The sequence below is a fragment of the Homarus americanus genome, unplaced genomic scaffold (genome assembly GCF_018991925.1).
Source record: "Homarus americanus isolate GMGI-L3 unplaced genomic scaffold, GMGI_Hamer_2.0 scaffold42942, whole genome shotgun sequence".
NCBI classification, from domain to species: Eukaryota; Metazoa; Arthropoda; class Malacostraca; order Decapoda; family Nephropidae; genus Homarus; species Homarus americanus.
The window spans coordinates 28104-53133 of NW_024750258.1; the positions used below are offsets into that span (position 1 = coordinate 28104).

Here is a 25030-nt window from a genome sequence, read left to right on the forward strand (position 1 = left end):
TCAAGGCTGTCATAATATTGGTAATGGTGGTGATTAGAGGACATGGTCGTTAAGGATGACAGCCCTGAGGAAGAGGTTTAAGTTGATGAGCTCTTGAACACAGGGTCTTTTTATTTTTTTGTTAGCAATGACCTGTACTTGTGGCCACTGCTTGATGCTCACTTATTAGAATCATTACACCGTCTCTTCTTGGTCCATTTACACACATAACAAGCAAAAAAGTGAACACTATAACCAAAACAATGATAAGTAGACGCTTCAGATAACAGGAATAATCTCCATCATCGACTTAACAGGGATAGAAACGTACATGCTAAATCCAGTTGACGATGACGAGCACAATTATTAGACGCCAAACATGTAAGAAAACGAAATTATCTTTGTCGAAGAGAATAAACTTAGCTGTGCAGTTTTAAATGAATTTTTTGCTCTACACTTTACATAAATTTGCGTGTAATTCCACTTTCCTGTGTTAACGATCATTATCTTCTGGTGTCATCTGTCTGTCTGTCTGTCTGTCTGTCTGTCTGTCTGTCTGTCTGTCTGTTTGTCTGTCTGTCTGTCTCTTCCTTTCCAGGTTTTGGTAAATGTTTGTAAAAGTTCCAGAAAGTTAATGTTCTTTAGATTCCTCATACAGCTGGCAGTTCAGTCTCTGCCTAAGCATGTTCGCTGCCGGTAGTCTTAGGATATTTTATCGTACATTTCAAGCATCATCCATTAGGCATCCATCCATCCCATCCACATCACACCCGACATCCATTACACACGCACACACACACCCACACACACACACACACACACACACACACACACACATACACACACACACACACACACACACACACACACACACACACACACACACACACACACACTACATACCACCAATACCTACCCGCTCCACCTAACAGTTAGTGACATCTCAGCCACCCCGCATACCAGTTCCACCTCCAGTCAACAGTCATTATCAAACACTACACTCATCCACTTCCACTTAACAGTCATTGTCATACACTACAACTCATCCACCTCCAGTCAACAGTCCTTATCATACACTACACTCATCCACCTCCAGTCAACAGTCATTATCATACACTACACTCATCCACCTCCAGTTAACAGTCATTATCATACACTACAACTCATCCACCTCCAGTCAACAGTCATTATCAAACACTACACTCATCCACTTCCACTTAACAGTCATTGTCATACACTACAACTCATCCACCTCCAGTCAACAGTCCTTATCATACACTACACTCATCCACCTCCAGTCAACAGTCATTATCATACACTACACTCATCCACCTCCAGTAAACAGTCATTATCTCATCCACTTCCAGTTAACAGTCATTATCATACACTACAACTCATCCACCTCCAGTCAACAGTCATTATCATACACTACACTCATCCACTTCCAGTTAACAGTCATTATCTCATCCACTACTACTGATCCACCTCCAGTTAACAGTAATTATCATACACTAAACTCATCCACTTCCAGTCAACAGTCATTATCATACACTACTACTGATCCACCTCCAGTCAACAGTCATTATCATACACTACACTCATCCACTTCCAGTTAACAGTCATTATCTCATCCACCTCCAGTTAACAGTCATTATCATACACCACAATACAACCAACACCTCTTCCTCGCGTCGTCATTGGTGTGGGAGTTAAGTCACTACGAGCACTCAGCAATGTCACTACGAGCACTCAGCAGCGTCTGGCGTTAAACTCCATCCTGAAATAAGATGTTCGTTCACTCTACCGTCTACGCTAAGCAAACGTCAGCATTCTCTCTATTTTACAATGACACTTATTGAAAGCTACGACAGACGAACGTTCGCCAGCCTTCTGTCTGTACTGGCGGTCTTTTATAGCACAAAGGAAGTAGTATTGGGAAACCTTAAGTATTTTTAGTGTTTCCTTCAGTCCGTCTGTCCTTCCAAAAGTTGTCAACACGATGACTTGAGCCAATAACGACGGATTTTAACCAAACTCTACATGTTTATAGATCCCAACATTATGTCATAAACGTTCAATAATCATCATTTTACGTCATTATGGTCCGGAGTTATGGCCGCCTGGGGGGTACTGTGTCGTGACTGGGGGACGATACATTAGTACTTCGTTCACAGGGGAGGCGTTTGTGTGAAAGATATTACCTGAATTACTTTGGTTGTAACTTAATATGTATAATGGTAGATGGCTGGTGTTATATACATATATTATATTATTATTATTGCCACACACATATACACATATTACATATTATTATTATTATTATTATTGTCATCATCGAAGCGGACCAGGGGTGGGGTGGAGTCGGGCATATGGGGGTAGGGAGGAGGGAGTTATGTCAGTGCAATTGGAATATTTATGTAAATGTAATTATGGCCCAATATAGGCTGTGATCCTAGTAGTACGGGACAATGGACTTTCACCTCCACCCCATTTAAAAAAAGGTAAAGAATAAACATATTGGAAGGATGAGAATGGTCTTCTAATGCCATTCACCTCCTCTAAGTGAACTCTATGACTGGTACTCCCATTGAGGTGGCTTGGGTCATGTGGTACGACGAAAGGAAGGGGAAGAGAAGGAGGAAGAAGAGGAGGAGGAGGAGGAGGAGGAGGAGGAGGAGGAGGGGGGTAATGCTATTGCTACTAATGACAATGATACTTGGTCCACATTGTGAATTCTCGTGGCTTACGCCCTAATCTTGTCGTTTTCGTTACCCTTGTGGGCAACCTTGAGAGATAGGTTACGTCAAAGAAGGCTCGCTGTCCCAGCGTCCAGAGTCCTCCAGCGCTGACGTCTACACGGACTTCGTTGGATGTGTTGAAAGTCCTGTGATGGAGATTCTCACCGTCCAATGGAAGGAGGGTCGGTTCTACCATGACGTCGTGGCAGATTTCCTACAGAATATTTACTTCGTCATGCCTCACGCATATGACGCCCCCCTTCTTGCACACCATGGCGTGTTCGACGTAGTACGGTGAGCCACACACGCATTGGGAGGGCAAACCCTTTACTGGCCAACCATAGCTTAGACTAGAACAATGGCACGTGTAAATTCTAGTATGTTAAGGATAGAGCCTTTTGCCCTTATCGGTAAAGTTGTTAGCCAGTTCGAGACACCCACCTCCTGTGCTATAGCTACTTTTTTTCTTCAAGATCTCTGGCAATTGCAGCCTCAGTTGTTGAAGTTTATCACTTTGGGTGTGCTGTCGTTCTGTCTTAATGGACCGTCGAATCTTGTTTAATTTGTTGGTATCCACCTGACTTGCTGCATTCTAAGCTATTATGTGCTCAGTGAGAGCTGCGTGAGCTTGACAGAGTTCTGATGTTTGGTGGCAGCAAGCTCCTCTGGAATGGTCAATCTCATTCCTCCCAGTCTCGGTGGTAGTGTAAGGGGTGACCTAACTATTGAAGTTAAGTGAAGACTTTTCAGTAGTGTTGAAACAAAAGCGACGCTAATGACTTCTTCCAGAAGGTGGAGGAGGGGTCCGGTATTGAGGATAGTGCGCATCAGGTAATTCCAGCGATGCTTGACTCATTGGGTGAATGTCGCAAAAGCCTCATGTGGCTCTGTGTTAGCAATATCAGACAGAGCTTGAATTTCCTTCACCCACTCATTTACCTTTCCCGTTACGTACTCGGTCTTAAAGTCATTAGTGCCAATTACCGCCGCCCTTTGTTATTTTGACCTCATCCGCTGAACACCTCTATTGCCACCAAACATCAGAACTCTGTCAAGCTCTCGACAGCCCTCACTGAACACATAATAGCTCAGAATGCAGCACGTGAGGTGGATACCAAGGAATTAAACAAGATTCGACGGTCCATTACGACAGAACGGCAGCACACTAATACTGCAAATAATAATATTTTTTTAACGTAGCCTCCAGCCCCCGCCCTCAATAGCCACACCTTCGCCACCATTTTATTACCATAAAATTAAATATCCTAATATAAAATTAGCTACCCTAGCTGTGTTGAGTTAGTTGAACCGCATATCTAAGCGACATTAAGTGACTGTTGCCTCATAGTCAATATCTGCTACAGATGTAGGCTTTGAGGCCGAAGATCTCGTTCCCCTGAGGCAAAGCAATGCAGACCTAAGGAGAGAGAAGGTCAGTCGACGTCTCAGCCAGGCTGCAACGTAACTTCTGGGCTGCCTTGATCAAAGTTCTGAATTCTCTCCCCGTATGCCCTTATCTTGTCATTCTCGTTCCTCCTGTGTGCAGCATCGAGAGCTAAGTTAGGTGACATGCGGCCATGGGAGATGTCGAAGAAGGCTTGCTGTCCCTACGTCCAGAATCCTCGAGCACTGACGTCAACACGTCAACACGGGCTTCATTGGATGTGATTGAAGTCCTACTACTACTACTACCAGTTACAAATAATAATAACAATAATAATGTAGGTTCGCAAAGTGTCACAGATTGTAAATAAAAAATAAAAAACTTTCATCATCTACACCTTCGGGCGAGTTAAGTTTATAAATAAATAAGAAAACATTTCGATTTTAATTTTTTTTAATTTTTAAGCGAGTAAAGTTGGAAATTAATGCATCAGAAGACAAACGTTTGTGCTTCTCCCCTCAGCCTATGTAACCCTCCACCCCTCATCCCCCGACCCCTCATTCCACACTAACCCCCGACACCAAATAAAAGATGCCTATACACTCTCCCCTCTCTCTCCTCTCCCCTCTTTGTAATCACCATCACCAGTGACCCATACCTCCCTTTCCCCTCAAAATTGGTATTCGTTTTAATAGTACGACTCCCCTCAATCCCCTCAAGTAAGAGTTCAATTCATCTTACAAGAGAGTGCAACTTTCTACTCTTCACTCTCTCTCTCTCTTGCCCTTCATTGACCCACCCCTAAGATCTATAGAGTGCAAAGAGAATCTCCTGTAGGTAGAGTGCAATAATTCCCCCTCACTCTTTCTCTTTTACACGGCCATTAAGAGTGCAAGTTACCCTCACCCTCTCCCCTTAAGATTGTTCGACCAAGAGTGCAATTTCACTCACCCTCACTCCACTCATTCGTTAAATTACTTCTCACCTTCTTCGTCTCCCTCTTCCTCCTTCCTCCTGTTTATTGTCTTGTTTCTTATGTGAGCTATTTCATTTGTTGTCTTCTTCTTTTCTTTTTCTTTTTCTTTTTCTTCTTCTTCTTCTTCTTCTTCTTCTTCTTCTTGTTACTTTCTTCTTCAGCTTTTTCCTTCTCTCGCCTCTTTCTTTTTGTTTCTTCTTCATTCTTCTCTTTTTTCTTTCCTTTATCGTCTGTTTCTTCTTATTGCTTCTTTTCTTTTGTTGACCTCTTACCCTCCTCCTCCTCTTCCTCCTCCTCCTCCTTCTCCTTTTCCTGTTCCTCCCCGTCTTCTAACTCTTGTATTTTCTCCTCTTCTTTCTTCCTTCCTCTTTTTTTCTTTCCTTTGCTTCTGTTTATTTTTCTTCCCCTTTCTCCCCTTCCTTTTCTTATTCCCACCTCTTCTCTTTCCTTCTCCTCACTCACTTTCTATTCCTGCATCATTGTTTTCCTCTCATCTCTTCCTTCTCTCTTTTCACTCTCACCTTCCTTCTTCCTTCTTACTTATCCCTCCCTTCCTTCCTTTCTTCTCCTCCTTCTCCTCCCTACCTTCTTCTTTCCTTCCTTCTTATATCTCCCTCCCCCCCTCCTTCCCCCTCTCCCTCCACACGCCAAATAAACGATGAGCCGTAGACCAAAATTGAAACATTCCAGTCTAGACTTGCCTGAATAAACACGTCGGCCTCGGACTGACAGCCGCTACGGGAAGAATTTTTAATCTACACTCGAAAATTTGTCCCTTCCCAACCCCCGCGTGTCTGTGTAAAAGTGGCACGTGTGTTGGGGGTGATAATGGACCTACAGAACCCAGGGGACTATTTTCACCCTTAGGGACTATGTTATTTAAGGATGAAAGTCCCACTAGTGTCATGGGTTACATTTAGGTCCTTCATCGTCTAGTTTAGCTACGGGATGAACTATTTGGTATAAATATTGTGTATAATGAATTTTATCACCCCCAGGACAAGCGAATTTATCGTTTGTGTTTTAAGGGGTGGAGGGGGGTTTTGTTTTTAAACTCTCTCCTCTCTTCTCTCTCCCGATCAGTATCACCATTACCACCATTATCACCATTACCACACTCACCCTCACATCACCATTATTACCATCACCATCATTACCAACTCTGTCACCACCACCACCACCACCACCATCATCATCATCACCATCATCATCATCATCACAACCAACAACACTATAGCCACCACCAACACCATCCACCACCTCCACAATTATAATTACCACTACCATCAGCCACAATCACCGACAATACCGCCCTTACCACAACCACCACCACCACCACCACCACTAACATCCCGGGCGGAGCATATACAGTTTTCTGAGAGTAGAGAATCACTGAACATCGCCAGGCGTTCCTCTTCTCACTGACGTATCTTACAGTAACAACGCCAGACGAACACTCTTCCACTCTCTGGTTGTATGAGTCTACTGTTGGTTGGAGCATAACTATTGCCACACGCTCAGGAGCATTCTACCCCTGTACGGCAAAGTGTATCAGGCCAGTGAGACACTATTGGTGCAGCGTTATCCTCCGTAACTCGTCTAGTTATTATGGAACATTTAATGGTGCGGAAAATTGCTCAGAGATTGATCGCTAAGAATTGCTTTTATAAAGCATCGTGTTGTTGTGCTGTCGTGCTGCTGTTGTGCTGTTGTGTGCTATTGTGCTGTTGTGCTGTCGTGGTGTTGTGCTGTTACATAAGAACATAAGAACATAAGAAAATAAGGAGTCTGCAATAGGCCGGTTGGCCTGTGCATGGCAGCTCCTGTCGAGAGTTACTACCACGCTCTATAATCCATGAATCTATCCAGTCTCCTTTGGAAACTTTCCAGCGTTCCAGCACTCACTACATAGTTGCTAAGCTTGTTCCACTCGTCCACCACCCTATTTGTGAACCAGTTCCTTCCTATCTCCCTCCTAAACCTAAACTTATCCAACTTAAATCCGTTGCTTCGAGTCCTATCCTGCTCGGATATTATAAGAACTTTATCTATATCCCCTTTATTGATTCCTTTCACCCACTTCAATACTTCTATCATATCTCCCCGCACTCTTCGTCTTTCTAGGGAATACAAGTTTAGTTTCTTTAACCTATCCTGATATGGAAGGTTTCTAAGGCCCGAATCATTTTCGTCATTCTACGCTGCCGACTCTAGTCGTTGTGCTGTTGTGCTGTCGTGCTGTCGTGCTGTTGTGCTGTCGTGCTGTTGTGCTGTCGTGCTGTTGTGCTGTCGTGCTGTTGTGCTGTCGTGCTGTTGTGCTGTCGTGCTGTTGTGTTGTTGTGCTGTTGTGCTGTTGTGCTGTCGTGTTGTTGTGCTGTCGTGCTGTTGTGCTGTTGTGTTGTTGTGCTGTCGGTGCTGTTGTGCTGTTGTGCTGTCGTGTTGTTGTGCTGTCGTGCTGTTGTGCTGTTGTGCTGTCGTGCTGTTGTGCTGTTGTGCTGTCGTGCTGTTGTGCTGTTGTGCTGTCGTGCTGTTGTGCTGTTGTGCTGTCGTGCTGTTGTGCTGTTGTGCTGTTGTGCTACTACATGATCGGTGTAGCCAGGTGCGTCTTGATGCTGTTAACTCGATACATAGAGTTATTTAAAGTATTTCTGCTCTGTACTGTTTACATCACTAAACTATAGACGCAACATTGTGCAATACAGATCATTCTTGGTCTACGAAGAACATAACACCAACACCACTTGGAGCGTTGCCCTTTACCGCATACTGTATACTTGGCAGCAAGAGGGTTGTGATACACTGTGTATAGCTGTTAACGTGGCGTTGTGTATAGGGGTGTAGAATACTGTAGGTTGGGCTATATACACACCGTTCAACACAGGGCATAGCGTCTTTCTGAGCATTAAGACTCTACTCGGAGCATAAAACCGAGGAAAATCTTAACTCCACACACACACACACACACACACACACACACACACACACACACCGGGTGATATTTACCAACAAATAAAGAGAGTTTCATCCTGAGAGTTAATTGGACAGGCTAAAGCTGCCGCGAAAATTGAGTCAACCAATCAAGAACCGCAGCAAAGTAAACAGTACAGCACACAAGCCTTCCTCTAAACGTTGATTGGCCGGTAGCCCTTACCCAAACACTGTTCCCAAGAGCTCATTGGTTACAGCTGTTTGATGACGTTTCCCCGGGACAAACACTGGAACGTTGTCATCTATTCTTTGAAACGTGTTCATTAATGGTGTCATAAAACATGTTAAAATTCTGTAAACTCTAATATCATGAACGAAATGGTGTTATATAATTTAATGGTACCTAACTGGATATCTTTGCTGCTGAAAATATGTATATGTAAATGAGACAGGTGACGACAGGCGATGATAAAAAAAAGACTATAAATATCTGATAAATATCCGGGTAAATTGGTATTGAAAATAACACTGACCAACCCACAGGAAAGAGAATATTAAGGAATAAATGGCACATAATTTATGGTAATATTCATAGAAACGAAGAAAATTGTGCATTTGAAGATGGGTATAAACACTGGTCCTGCGAATCACGACTGTGGGATGATGAAGGAGAGTGATAATGTCTTCTGATGTCTCATTATACACACGTTATTGGAATTAGCACAAGATGGCCGTCATTATGCATATCGTCCCAGTCTTAACTTAACTATTAGTTTTAACTTCATTACCAGCCGTTAGTATGTACATTTTTATACTTGTTAAGTAGGTTAAAGAGACAACGAGGATGAAGTGTGTTTCCTGAACTTATACTTAGGAGTTTGTGTTACTTATTACCAGGCGTTAGTATGGACGCTGTTATGAAGTAGATAAGTCGACAACAAGGATGGCTTGTAACTGACGTTTCGACTAATAACTGTTCATGTTTAGTATGTAACTGTATTAACGAGCGTCAGTAGGTGAACTTTTACACAGGTAGGACAGGGAGGTAAGTCGATAATTAGGATGGTCTACAATAATGAATACACAGAGGACAACCATCTTGAATATAAAAATAAATACTAACAACATATAACTGGACGATAATAATAGAAATCTGGCATAGCCGCTGGGATCACAGGTTTGATATCACCTGACCAAGCGACTAATTGCTGGCATTACCTGTCATAACGTTGTATAAATGATCGCTGATAGAGGCGGGACAACTGAAGAAAAAAGAAGATAGCGATGTTTTCTAGATATGAACAATAATTAGGGAGTTTTTCACCTGGGCAGATGTGAATATTAGATCATACCTGAGTGTGGTGTGGCAATACCTGCAGGGACTGGTACTTGTACACAATAATTACCGGCAAGGAATGAAATATTGCTTGTTAATGACGGCCAAGGTGATGATTTGCTGATCGGATAAACTAAAGACAGAAAGAGGAAGCGAGATGGTATAATGTGTTGAATTGTGTGTGTGTGTGTGTGTGTGTGTGTGTGTGTGTGTGTGTGTGTGTGTGTGTGTGTGTGTGTGTGTGTGTGTAATAAAATCGACACATTACAAGATCTTATCAGTTGTATCTGTTAATATATTTAACAGTTTATTTGTTTGGCGGATGTAAGTATAAACTTTATTATCTTCCAAAGTTAAATAATTTCTGTTTAATATATATTACACAAAAGAATAGTGTTCAGATAGTCATTATTCTTCCTGAGTGTAATGGCCACCTTCCTGATTGTCATGGCCACCTTCCTGACTGTCATGGCCACCTTCCTGATCGTCAAGGTCCATTTCCTGACTGTCATGGCCACCTCCCTTACTGTCATGGCCACCTTCCTGACTGTCATGGCCACTCTTCCCACTATGGCCACTTTTCCGACTGTCATGCATACTTCCTGATTGTCATGGCCACCTTCCTGACTGTCATGGCCACCTTCCTGATCGTCAAGGTCCACTTCCTGACTGTCGCGGCTACCTTCCTGATTGTCATATGGCTACCTTCCTGACCGTCATGGCCACCTTCCTGACTGTCATGGCTATCTTCCTGACTGTCATGTATACCTTCCTGACCGTCATGGCCACCCTTCCTGACCGTCATGACCACCTTCCTGACTGTCATGGCCACCTTCCTGACCGTCATGGCCACCTTCCTGGATTGTCATGGCCACCTTCCTGACTGTCATGGCCACCTTTCTGACCGTCATGGCCACCTTCCTGACCGTCGCGGCTACCTTCTGATCATCATGGCTACCTTCTCTGACCGTCATGGCTACCTTCCTGACCGTCATGGCCACCTTCCTGACTGTCATGGCTATTCTTTTCTTTCACCTGTCATGGCTACCTTCCTGACCGTCGCGGCTAATTTTCCTGATCACTGTCATGTGGCCACCTTCCTGACTGTCATGGCTAATTTTCCTGACCGTCATGGCTACCTTTCCTGACTGTCATGTCACTCTTTCTGACTGTCATGGCTAATTCTTCCCGGACTTCTGTCATCATGGCTAATTTTCCTGACTGTCATGTCACCTTTTCTGACCGTCATGGTTACCTTCCTGACCGTCATGGCCACCTTTTCCTGACCGTCATGGCCACCTTCCTGACTGTCATGGCCACCTTCCTGACCGTCATGGCCACCTTCCTGACTGTCATGGCCACCTTACTGACTGTCATGGCCACCTTCCTGACTGTCTTCCTCATACTCCTGATCGCCGCCATTGTTCTTCCTCTCCTCCTGGCTCTTACAGGTGTTTTACAAACGCTAATCATCTTACATGTTGTAGATTTTTACTTTTGTTTAATAATAAAATTTATCCTTATTTACTTTATTTTTCTTGGGTTTAAGATTTTATATATTTTTATTATATTTATGAAATAAGGATTATGTAAAGATTTGGTTAATAAAATTACATACAATCAACACCTCAACCCGCCATGGACGTTAAACACTCTTCATTAACAAGCAGTAAACAACCTAAAACCGTGTAATCACCCTAATGCAATTCCACTTCGTCGATCACCTATCCCCCCCCCCCATCAACCACCACCAAAAGGGGGTTTAGAAAAACAGTTGAATTTCCACCGTGCTGCAACCTTTTCTTTCCCAGGTCCGCCAAGAGACTGAACCTTTTAATAGAGTCAGCCGGTCAATAAGGCGGTGTTCCCCTAAACTGTAAGACGTATTCTCGCCCCTACGGCTCCAGTAATTAATTGGTTCCGATAGGAAAAGAAGGCACGTGCGTTGGGTTTATGGTAGGAGGGAGGGAAGGTAGGGGTGGAGGAGGCTGTTGGAGACGGGTGGAGGAGGCTGGTGGAGACGGGTGGAGGAGGCTGTTGGAGACGGGTGGAGGAGGCTGTTGGAGACGGGTGGAGGAGGCTGTTGGGAGAGCGGTGGAGGAGGCTGAGTGGAGGGGTGGAGGAGGCTGTTGGAGACGGGTGGAGGAGGCTGGTGGAGACGGTGGAGGCTGTTGGAGACGGGTGGAGGAGGCTGGTGGAGGAGGCTGGTGGAGACGGGTGAGGAGGCTGTTGGAGACGGGTGGAGGAGGCTGGTGGAGACGGGGTGGAGGAGGCTGGGTGGAGATGGGTGGAGGAGGCTGGGTGGAGAGAAGGTGAAGGCTGTTGGAGGTTGGAGACGGGTGGAGGAGGCTGGTGGAGACGGGTGGAGGAGGCTGGTGGAGACGGGTGGAGGAGGCTGGTGGAGACGGTGGAGGAGGCTGGTGGAGACGGGTGGAGGAGGCTGGGAGACGGGTGGAGGAGGCTGGTGGAGACGGGTGGAGGAGGCTGGTGGAGACGGGTGGAGGCTGTTGGAGACGGTGGAGGAGGCTGGTGGAGAAGGGTGGAGGAGGCTGGTGGAGATGGGTGGGGAGACGGTGGAGACAGGTGGAGGCTGGTGGAGACGGGTGGAGGAGGCTGCTGAAGACGGGTGGAGGAGGCTGGTGGAGACGGGGTGAGGAGGCTGTTGGAGACGGTGGAGGAGGCTGTTGGAGAGGTGGTGGGGTAGAATTGATAGTTGGAGGTGTACATGATATAAATTTACACACACACACACACACACACACACACACACACACACACCCACACACACGTACATCTTGGGGAGCCTTAAAAGGTAATTAGGTTCCACAGCGGGTTAATTAGGAGACACCCAGGTAATTACGTCATTACACAGGTGTTGAGCAAAGGTGTAATGGTGGCACAAACTCTGGCGTCTTGTGGTGCCTCCAGATATATGGCGTCGTTGCAGTTAATTATGGAAAATTATGAAAGTATGAGCAAGTGTAATAGTGGCAGTGAGTTATGGTATGGTGGTGGTGATAGTGTTGGTGATAGTGGTAGTGTGGTGAGGTGAATTATGGTACGGTATAGTGATGGTGATAGTGGTAGTGTGGTGGTCGTGTGGTGTGATAGTGGTGGTGATAGTGATGCTGGTAGTGGTAGTGTGGTGAGGTGAATTATGGTACGGTACGGTATAGTGATGGTGATAGTGGTAGTGTGGTGGTCGTGTGGTGTGATAGTGGTGGTGATAGTGATGCTGATAGTGGTAGTGTGGTGAGGTGAGTTATGGTATGGTCGTGGTGATAGTGGTCGTGTGGTGGTTATAGTGGTATGTGGTGATAGTTCTGGTGTGGTGTAAAGTGGTGTAATGTTTCGTTTTTTACCGGCAGTGCAGTTGGCGAGTTGTCCGGTCTTCTTGGACTATTCCTTGACACTGGGTCACACAGCTTCTACACCTTAACCAAATTCACGACTAGGTGGCCCTTGGGCCGGCCATCCTCGTTACATGAGGGGCAACCATTATTATATTATGTTTCGGTGAGTGATGTGTGTGTGTGTGTGTGTGTGTGTTTGTGTGTGTGTGTGTGTGTGTGTGTTTAACTTTAACAATAACCACGCATTATAAACACTGTATGAAGCTCATGGTAATAAACAAATAAAATAACAGTTCCCGATCGATCTCGCCCCAAACACATCAGAATTACTCGATATCGCCTTTGACTTCCCTAAATCAAATAGAATACCGGAAGTGGGACAAATTGATCTCTTTAGACAGAATCTTGCTGGACAAAACCTCTCAACAAATGGTGGAAGAAGGGAAGGGGAGGGGAGATGGGAAGACGGGGGAGGGGGGATTGATAGGAGAGACGGGATAAGAGGAAGGAAAGGACGGGAGGAGGAAGGAAAGGACGGGAGGAGGAAGGGAGAGAGGGAGGGAGGTGGGGGAGAAGAAAAAGGAAGGGAGGGAGGGAGGGGCGGAGGAAGGAGGGGAGGAGGCTTCATGGTTCGCGGTGCAAGAAATTCAACTGTAAACCTCGACCGCCTCCCTGTCGAACCGTGGAGAGGCGACATAGCTAAGGAAGAACTCTCTCTTTATTTATTTTACTGTTTCTCAATATCTCTCCATCTCTATATTTCTCTTATTATTTGTCTGTCTGATTCTCTTGCTTTGTCTATCTCTCTCTATTTCTCTTGTTCGCTCTCTGTCCCTGTTTCTCTTATTCTTCCCGTTTGTTTGTCTCTCTCGTTCTCTTTATCTCTCTCTGTCTCTCTCTTTGCCTGCCTCTATATCTGTGTCTTTAACTCTGCCTACTTCTATCTATCTATCTACTCCCATAAACAGAGCTTAGCGAACGTGTGTAGTTACAGTAGAGTCTCTGTGTAGTTTTGACGCCATTTTTACGCATTTAAGCCGCGAATGACAAAACACTTCTAGTTACGGTAGTCTCTCGGTGTAGTTTTGACGCCATTTTTACGCATTTAAGCCGCGAATGACAAAACACTTCTAGTTACGGTAGAGTCTCGGTGTAGTTTTGACGCCATTTTTACGCATTTAAGCCGCGAATGGCAAAACACTTCTAGTTACGGTAGAGTCTCGGTGTAGTTTTGACGCCATTTTTACGCATTTAAGCCGCGAATGACAAAACACTTCTAGTTACGGTAGAGTCTCGGTGTAGCTTTGACGCCATTTTACGCATTTAAGCCGTGGATGACAAAAGACTCTAGTTACGGTAGAGTCTCGGTGCAATTTCGACGCCATCTAGACCGCATACACTGTATAGGAACTAATGTAAGCCACTTTTCTATTATCTACTTCTTCCTCTTCTTCTTCGTCCCTTCACCCTTTTCTTTGCCTTTTCCATCTTCTCCTCATTCGCCTTTTCAGCTTATTATTATTATTTGCCTTTTCTTGTTCTTCTTCATTAGCTTTTCTTTAACTTCCTGAACATGCACTGAAATTAGGGCTTCAGGCTAGAGACCTCGACCAACAGATGGCAGCACGTTGAAGGTCCACCTATAACCCACTACAGCACATTTAACCTAATCCATGACCTATTTACGAGTCTAATAGCCAGTGTTGAAGAATGGGTCGGAATCGTGTAGAGTGTAGTTATTAGTTTTTTTTTGTATGTGGTAATATTAGCATAACGAGCTTGATCTATAAATGCTTTGAGTTATAATCAATGTGCAAATAAATGATTCAAAGATTGCATGCAAGTTGGGGTGTGTATGTGTGTGTATGTGTGTGTGTGTGTGTATGTGTGTGTGTGTGTGTGTGTGTGTGTGTGTGTGTGTGTGTGTGTGTGTGTGTGTGTGTGTTTAGTCTCCTCATTCCTCATTCTCTCCTTCTCTCTCTCTCTCCCTTGTTCCTCATATTTTATACTCCATCTCTGTCTCTCCTCTTACACCCACTTCCTTGTTCTAATACGTCTCTCAATCTCTCTCTCTCTCTCTTAACTTGTATTCCTTCTCGTGTCTTATTCCTCATTCTTTTCTCATTACATTTTTCTCTGCCTCGTTTATCGTTTCCTCTTTTTTTGCTTCCTTCATCTCTTCTTTCTTTCTCCTCGTCTTCCATCTCTCACCCTCCTTCCTTCCATCCTTCACCCCTCCCCCTCCTCCCTCCTTCATCCTTCACCCCTCTCACTCCCTCTTCAACCTCACTCGTCCTCCATCTCCTCACCCTTCCTTCATCCTTCACCCCTCACCCCCCCTCAGATGATGTTGGTGATGGTCATGCGGGCGTGATTAATCGTTGACAACTTACGTTGATAATAACACGTTGAGAAGAGCGTTGACAAATGACGTCACATCACCCCCCTCACTCTCTGCCCTCCCCCTTCCTCCCCCCCTGCCTTCCTCTGCCTCCAAACACCCTCGTGGACAGGTACACTTTATCACCAGTGCACTTGGACCTACTTATGACTTTCTTTTCTTACTTATAATAGAAGTAATTAATTATGAACCAGAGCTTTCACTTCTAGAGTCCTTCAGATTTCAGTTGTTTTCTCTCTATCTAAATTTCTTATACGTATTTTTGAATTAGTTGAGTTTATAATACTGTATAGATGTATTTTCTAATAATCATTGATAGACACAAACAACAAAAAAGTATGAAAACAAACGCATAACAAATAAATACATATATATAAATTGATGTTAGGACTGACTGAAGGATGTATGGTATATACATTTTTCTACTGTAATTTTTATAGCTACGTGGTGAACTTATGTTATGAAGACCAGAGGGGGAACTCATAGCCTTAGTATCCTGCCCCATGACCTCTCCTTCCCCCCAGCCATACTGCCCCATGACTCCCTCCCTCCCCCACCCACACTGCCCCGGCTCCCTCCCCCAGCCATACTGCCCATGACCCTGCTTCCCCAGCCATACTGCCCATGACTCCTCCCCCACCCACACTGCCCGACTCCCTCCTCCCCCCACCCATACTGCCCCATGCCCTCCCCCACCCCTGCCCCATGACTCCTCCCCCCACCCATACTGCCCCATGACCCCTCCCTCCCCACCCATACTGCCCCATGACCCCTCCCTCCCCCTCCCTTCCATTACATTACCAATACACCCTCAATCTCCATCCCTTCTTTATTTCATCTGGTTCACTTCCTTTACCTCTTCTTCTCTTCATTCCTTCACCTTACACCTTATCCTTCCTCTTCTTCTTCTTTCCCTTCTCGTCTCTCCTCCTCCCCCCTTTAATTCTCACCCCTTAATTCTCACTCCCCCTTAATTCTCCTCCCCCTTAATTCCTCACCCCCTTAATTCTCACCCCTTAATTCTCACTCCCCCTTAATTCCCCTTTAATTCTCCTCCCCTTAATTCTCCACCCCCCTTAATTCTCACTCCCCTTAAATTCTCACTCCCCCTTTAATTCCCACCCCCTCAATTCTACCCCTTAATTCTCACCCCCTTAATTCTCACCCCCTTAATTCTCCTCCCCTCCAATTCTCACCCATAATCTCACCCCCTTAATTTCTCTCCCCCTTAATTCTCACCCCTTAATTCTCACCCCTTAATTCTCCTCCCCCTTAATTCTCCCCATAATTCTCACCCCCCTTATTCTCCTTCCTTAATTCTCTTTAATTCTCACTCCCCCTTAATTCTCACCCCCTTAATTCTCACCCCATTTCTGCTCTTTTTTCATTCTTCTTCTTTCTTCCTCTTCAATCTTCCTTATTATCCCTTCCTCCTACTTCTTTCTTCTCCTTCTTTTCTCCCTCCTCTTCCCTCATTCCCCTCAACTTCCTTCCCTTCTCCTTTCTCCTATTTCACCATTCCTCCTCCTTCCTTCCCCCCTCACTCATCTCATTTCCTTTTCAATTCATGCTAACACTCTACTCTTTCCTCCTCCTCCTCCTCCTCCTCCTCCTCATAACCCTCCCTTTCTCCTCTCCCTCTCCTCTTCTTTCTCCCACACTTATCTTACCCTTCCATTCTTCCTACTCTCCTCCTCCCCCTTCTTTTGTTGTTTCTTCCTACCCCACCATCATCACATTCCTCCATCCCTCATTCCCCATCTCCTCAGTCCCCTTCCCCAGCCCCCCCCTCTCCCAGTCCCTCTCCCCAGCCCCCCCCAGCCCCCTCTCCCCAGCCCCCTCTCCCCAGCCCCCTCTCCCCTCACAGCAGGACTTTCTTAGGGTAAGGGCCGTGTGTTAGCGATTTGTTCTGTGCCATTGAGCTCTCCCTAATAATGACCTCTGGGGGCGTCTGGGTCCCTCAGATAAAATAAAAGCCACGTACAGTGAACCTTCCTGCCACTGTGTGTGTGTGTGTGTGTATCCCGAACACACTTGAATTATTGTACAAGTTCAAAGGTTAACAGTTAAAACAGCACTGATTTTCCAGGTCGATAGACGCAGTATAGACGTATTATTACGCACGCACACGAACACACACACACACACACACACACACACACACACACACACACACACACAGAGTTACAGTATTTTATGTAGAGGAAAGTGTTTATATTATTGTGGTACCATTTTGTGAAGAGTTTATACGAGTACATACAGAGGTTAAAGAGCTGCTTCTGGCCTCTTGGAGAAATTGTATTATTTTCTGCATATATTTTTTTTTATTTTTTTATTCATATTTTATTTGCATTACGAACACCATTACATTACAGTAAATATTGTTATCATTATTTTATCCTTTTTATTTAATATTTATTATAACTGTTCCCATTAATTATAATAATAATAATAATAATAATAATAATAATAATAATAATAATAATAATAATAAAATAAAATAAAAATAAAAATAATAGAACCATTAATCAAGATCCACAAGTACACACACACACACACACACACACACACACACACACACACACACACACACACACACACACACACAATAACTTCTGGGTGGTGACAGTACAACAATAGAGTCAGAGCCTCAACCCCTGATGCTAACACAAATGTATCTAACAACAGAAAGAAAAACACGACGTAACCTAGGCTCTGTGTGTGTGTGTGTGTGTGTGTGTGTGTGTGTGTGAGGGAAGCAGCTATACAATTCACTTCTCATTAGCACCATTGTCAACAGTGTCACGATAAACAGTGTAGCCAGACCCAGGGAGAGAAGACAGACTGGTGAAGCCATTTACGCTTTACTAAGTGTGGGAGGAGTGTCAGGGGTGTGCATCTGGTATAACAAGAACTGGAGTACGATTTTGTTGATGTTTCGTGTTTGTTGGAATGGTAGGAAGTGATTCTTATATCCAGGGGTAGAGAGGAGGAGGAGGAGGAGGAGGAGGAGAAGGGAGGAGGAGGAGGAGGAGGAGGAGGAGGAGGAGGGGAGGAGGAGGAGGAGAGGAGGAGGAGGAGGAGGAGGAGGAGAAAGGGGAAGAAATTATAAAAATTGAGGTTGCAAAATTCTTTCCATAATAATAATAATAATAATAATAATAATAATAATATTAATATTAATAATATTAATAATAATAATAATAATTATAATAATAATAATAATAATAATAATAATAATAATAATAATAATAATAATAATAATAATAATAATAATAATAATAATAATAATAATAATAATAATAATAATAATAATAATAATAATAATAATAATAATAATAATAATAATAATAATAATAATAATAAAGCGTTATTTTGTGTTTATATCCCAAACCATAATTGTTCGTAATGATGTAATTAAGAGTTTATTTCGCTCCTCGTGATATAACAGAAGGAATTAGATTCAGTGATCACTTGACGTCTAGTAAGTGAAGAGTTTCAGAGTTAGAAGAGGACCGTCAGTTTGAGGCCCAAGACTGGTACTTCACGCCAGCCTTGGACAGGTATGTGATGGCCCACGAGTTTAATGACAGCCATCGACTTTCACTTCTGTTTCGTAAAATTTGACGTATAGTAGATCGTAAATGTGTCTTACTGAGGCATGACGTTGGTATTTATTGTCATGTCTTGTGCAGTAACTCATAAAATGATACTCATAGTGATATTTGGTATATAAATGCAGCGTATAATACATTGGTAATATATGTCGGTGAGTTATGAACAAAAAGGTCAGCTGAAACTTCTCTCTTTTGGTAATGACTTTTTAATCTCGCTTAATGATAACCGCGGGACAGGTGATGTATTACTACCTACATTAAAAGCCTCTGATCCGGTTAGCCACACCATCTTATTATCAGTATTAACGCACTATGTCCTTTGAGACTTAACTGACAATTTGCATCTTATCAGACAAGCAGGAAGCAGTACGTCTACCTTAATGACTCTCACTCTTGATCCCTCGTCTGTTTTGCATGAGTTTCCACAAGGCTATGTGCTGGGTCCGGTGCTGTTACTATTGTACAGTCATGACATAGTCTACACACGTTCATTCACTAGTTAGGAAGATATTATGTGCAGATGACAACAATCTGTATGCCACCCGCACGAACACTCGTTCCTTGATAAACATCATGAATGGTAAATTAGATAATGTCAGGAAGTGGATAACGTGTAGTAAACTAACCCTGAATCTTAAGAGATATCGTTAAAAGATTTTCCTCACAGTATTCCTTAAGTCTCAGAATCTTTGCTTGCTGGAAACACAACTCTTACACACACACACACACAAACACACTCTCACACACACACACACTTCCTCGGTGTTATTACCTATGACAACCTCCACTGTCATAAACCTTCAGTATTTCCACAATTATACCAACAAACGACATCACATCCTGCACTTGACTCGCCATCTGCTCAAAGTAACAAAACACGTGTACTGGGTCCTGATCCTCTCTTAATGAGGTGTCATTCACTAAGAGTCTTCTCCAGCATACAGATACAAAACACAAAGTTAAACTGTACAGAAGAAGAGTCGCATCAACAGTCCTTCACTTGATATAACTGAACACTGATTTATTTACTTGATGTTATTGAAATTATAGGACCTCAGTATTTACTGTTTGTATATCTGTACTGTCCAGGTGTATGTTGAACCAATGTGAATTAGTATGAATAGTTTACTAAATATGTGTGTGTGTGTCTCTGTTTAAATTATATCCAAAATGTTCTCCACTGCCAGCCGTATCTTCACTATTGTCTTGTAAAATAAAAAGTACACGAATGAATTTTCTATCGTCTGTGGCCTCGTGTACTAATTATTCATCATTACTTCTTGGTTCAGTATTAATGGGAGGTGTCCTAAGGAGAGTCTTTTCATCCTCATCATCAACTTCTTCTGGGACGTCATCAATCACCACCACTCAACCACTTATCCTCCACCTCTCTCTCCCTCTCTCTCTCTCTCTCTCTGTGTCTTTATCTCTATCTCTCTCTTTACCTCAATTTATTACAAGTTCATTTAACCTTCCCCTTCCCCTTATTAGTGAACCAAGAGGAAAATAATGAACCTTAATGATTTAATTACAAGACGGCGATAATTTATACTTTCTCCGGAGAGGATAATGTATGTAGCGCACGATTTAAAACTCCGTAAGGTGCCGTCAAGTGCTCCAGTGCAGGCAGAAAGTGGGCGAATGTTTTCGTCTGGAGTAGCTATCATAATTATGTCATTGAGGAGTGAAGGGAAGGTAAGCGAACGTTCGTTTGGCGTAGATTCCATAAGTATATCATTACCTGGTGAAGGAAGGGAACGTCAGGCACTATTGATTGCTCATGCAGGCACTGGTAATATAGGATGGACATGAACTGTAGCTTTTTAAGTAAAAATTTTATATATAATCTTAGTAATTATATTTTCTCTGTTTCAGGTAATGTGTCTGGTGGGCAGGTGGAGGTGGCACTCTAACCCAGGTGAGTGCCACTATAACCTAGTAAAAGTTGCACTGTGGAACAGGAAGGATTGGCACTGTAGCCATGGTAAGATTGGTACTATAACCTAGTAAACGTGACACTGTAGACTAGGGGAGAGTGCCACTATAATGTGTGTATGTCTGGTGAAAATCCAACATTAAATAATAAAGTTGACCAGAAGTTGCAGTGAATTATTTTTTTTGTATATGTAATGATTTCTAGTTGATTAGTTTACACACACACACACACACACACACACACACACACACACGGAATACCATATACTGTGCTCCTGCAACGTGACTAACGACGCCGAAAACGATATCGAAAAAATCTTTATTTCCTTGATCCGACTCCTCCACCTCTCTCTGCCCCTTCCTCCCTAGAAGAAGAAAAACACGCCATTCTCCCCACGCCCCCTCCACCCTGGTAGTCTCATGCCCTTCACACACTCCTGAAATACCCCGTCACGCACTTCCAGGAGTCGAATGTGTTCACGGACTCAGCGAGTGCGAATGAGTCCTGTATAGTGTGTGTGTGTGTGTGTGTGTGTGTGTGTGTGTGTGTGTGTGTATGTGTGTGTGTGTGTGTGTGTGTGTGTGTGTGTGTGTGTGTGTGTTGAAGAAACTTTAAGTGTAAAAGTGAAATTAAAAACCCACCATTTTACAGTGAGTGTACATGAGTGCATCAACGTACTCACCAATTTACATTAAGTATGAGTGTATTTACATAACTACGAGTGTAAATAAGGCCTGTGTGGAGGGTGTATGTATATCGTGTAAACCATCCTTAGAATACAGACTCAAGTGTATGAGAGTGTTTGAATACACCCAGGCGCATTAAGTGTGTTTTTGAGTGTATAAATGTACTCATCGTGTGGCAATACAGTGAGTGTCTTGAGTACATGTTGAGTGATACCTTAAGATACAAAAAACATGAGTGGGTTTGAGTTCTATGTAACGCTGTAAAGATATATCTCAAGTGCCAGTGAGTGTGTTCAAGCATAAGCCTATCGTTAACAGAACCAGGTAGAGTGTGTGGGTTTATACCGTGTAGTTCTATTCCCAAGCATCCTACACACCCAGTAATTGCTGAGTAATTTCCATACTAATACAATGAATTTTCTAAGTTCAAGAAATTTTCCTTATAAGAAACGTAAAATTTTCACCCACTATTACAAAAAAAAAAAAAAAATCTCACCGCAATATTACAAGGAATTTCCCCCATCATTACAAAATATATTTCCAAACCATTCCCCCTAAAATCTCCATTAGTACAAGAACTTTTCCATTGATGATACTGTACTAATTTTTTTAATACAAGGAATTTTCCCCACCTATAGAAACAAAAAAAATTACCCACCCATAGAAAAAATTCCCCCACCAATACAATAAATTCTCCCCACCAGCACAAGGACTATTCCCGCCACACTTTAAGGAGCCTCCCACCTACCTCCCCTACCTGTAAGAAAGAAAGGTGGTGGATGAGGCTAATTGGGAAATAACCCGGAGTTACAAGAGAGAAAAATTCCTGCCGACATGAGGGTGAAGGCAGTAGCTAATCCTGGACACTGGCAGAAAGAACAACAACGAAAATAGCAGCAGCAGCAGCAGCTAGTATTAGTAGTAGTAGTAATAGCAGTAGCAGCAGCATCTAGTATTAGTAGTAGTAGTAATAGCAGTAGCAGCAGCAGCTAGTATTAGTAGTAGTAGTAATAGCAGTAGCAGCAGCATCTAGTATTAGTATTAGTAGTAATAGCAGTAGCAGCAGCAGCTAGTATTAGTAGTAGTAGTAATAGCAGCAGCAGCAGCAGCTAGTATTAGTAGTAGTAGTAATAGCAGCAGCAGCTAGTATTAGTAGTAGTAGTAATAGCAGTAGCAGCAGCAGCTAGTATTATAGTAGTAGTAATAGCAGTAGCAGCAGCAGCTAGTATTAGTAGTAGTAGTAATAGCAGCAGCAGCAGCATCTAGTATTAGTAGTAGTAGTAATAGCAGTAGCAGCAGCAGCTAGTATTAGTAGTAGTAGTAATAGCAGTAGCAGCAGCAGCTAGTATTAGTAGTAGTAGTAATAGCAGTAGCAGCAGCATCTAGTATTAATAGTAGTAGTAATAGCAGTAGCAGCAGCATCTAGTATTAGTAGTAGTAGTAATAGCAGTAGCAGAAGTAGTAGTAGTAGTAGAGATATTTGATGATCCCTCTGACGTAAACACACACACACACACACACACACACACACACGACGCATTGTGCATTGCTTTACCTGTTAAAAACAAACTAATACCCACTGCGGAGTTCTATGCACATACACACAACAAACACACACTAGAAACACAAAAAATACCCCAAAACGAGACGCAATGCAACACACAACGCTCACAGTTTCCTGCAATGCAAACACAACTCCCCTTAAATGTGGGTTGTAACGTAACAAGGTGAGGATAAATAACACAGGTGGTGCAGTGTTAAGCGTGGGTAGGTAGGTGTGTGTGTGTGTGTGTGTGTGTGTGGTGGGGGGGGGTGACTGCAGAACAAACACACACCACTGCAGAGGTCGTTAGGCTGTCCAGTAATTGCCTTGTATGCAAGTAATCAAATCTAGTTCAGGATTCTCTAAGATTCGCATGTTTAAACTTCCTTCCAAATTGGTATGACAAGAAGACGCATCTAATTGATTCTAGTTAAGCTGTGACACAAATATGACTTCTTAAAGATTCGTAAGTTACAATTAGCAGCCTTTAATTAGAGACGTGAGAACGCAGCTAACAGATTCAGCTTAGCCGCAACATAAATATGGATTCACAAAGATTGGTTTGTTAATTCTTATTCTTAACTGAAGATGTAGAGATGATCCTACAGGCTTAAGTTCGCTACGACACAAGTTAGGTTCTCCAAGTCCTTACATGTGAATTATTGTCCTCGTGACTGGAGATGTGAGACAATGATTTCTGTCACACATAAGTTACTGCACAAAGGTTAAGTGTGAAAATGCATCGAACTGACTCACTAACCTAAGACAACATAGATGGACTCTTGAGGTTAATGAGAGGTGTCCCCGTACTAAAGGGATTAACTTGAGGTATAAGACCAAGTGCTCCTATAGTTGAGTTAAAGAGTCTCAGTGGGATGCCTCCTCACATGTCCTATCAAGAGAATCCATCTTCGTCTCTTTAAAAGCGGACCAGGTATATGAGTTATCTTATCTCGAGTTAAGGGAAATTTTCAACACAGAACTTTGAGAATCTAACCATATGTTTTATAGTATAAGTGGATCAATTAGATATATTCTCTTACGATAACTTACGATCTTTTTTAGAATTAGGGCTTAGAGAACCACCACCCTAAACTACCCTGATAGTTCCTAATTCGTCCGCTATGAAACGCTAATTACCTAGTTGAGTGTGTGAGAGAGGTCCGTGTCTCACCCCCGGGAGAGAGGAAGGGAGGGAGAGGGGGATGAAAGAGGGGGAGGAAAGGGGCTGATAAAAGGGGAGAAGCATAAGGGATGATCTTCACGTAGAGGCCATGTTAGGAGAGGGGTCGGTGGCACTGAATCATGGTTGTGGCACTGAATCATGGTTGTGACACGCTAGGTTATGGTTGTGACAGTTAATTATGGTTGTGGCACTGAATCATGGTTGTGGCACTGAATTATGGTTGTGGCACTGAATCATGGTTGTGGCACTGAATCATGGTTGTGACACGCTAGGTTATGGTTGTGACACTGAATTGTGGTTGTGACACGCTAGGTTATGGTTGTGGCACTGAAGTTAGTAGGAATGACACAATGGATACGTAATATGTAATATAAATATTCTAATTAAACTACCAATATTAGAAGAAATATCTCCCTTATCAACCAAACTACTTTCTTGGTAATTAAAAAAAAACAATAATGTAAATAGATAGTTCTGAAAAAAAATATAAAATTTCCCTTAAGAAAGAAAAAATATCCTCTTATTACCCTAAAATCCCTTTAATACTCGAAACTTTCCTGTGTTTTCTTCCTAAACTATGGAGAAGGTAAAAAAAAATCTTTTAATTACAGGTGAGCGTTTTTTCAAGGGGAGACTTTTATGGTTCTTTATTTTTTTTTTTTTGGACAACAGTGATAATTGGAATTCACTTTTTGAGTCCATATATAACCTCTCCTTCCCGTGTTATGATTTACAACTGTTTACAACCAATGTTAAAACACACTTGACAAATTTATTCTCTCCCATCTATAACTCACAGCACTTCATAACCAACAACACACATTTAATATTTCTTGATAACTAAAACGCATATCAAGGCTAGTCATATCAACACACACACACACACACACACACACACACACACACACACACACACACACACACACACACACACACACACACACACACACACACACACACACACACA

At 43.0% G+C, this 25030-nt stretch overlaps 1 protein-coding gene across 1 annotated transcript in view; it reads left to right on the forward strand.

Annotated features, from left to right (window-relative positions):
* Nucleotides 1-10545: 10545 nt before the first annotated feature.
* Nucleotides 10546-25030, forward strand: part of LOC121854019 (homeobox protein E60-like) — a 41556-nt gene continuing 27071 nt past the window's right edge. The window contains exon 1 of the mRNA XM_042348402.1: nt 10546-10792. Coding sequence (XP_042204336.1) covers nt 10546-10792 — 247 coding nt within the window. The remainder of the gene's footprint in view (nt 10793-25030) is intronic.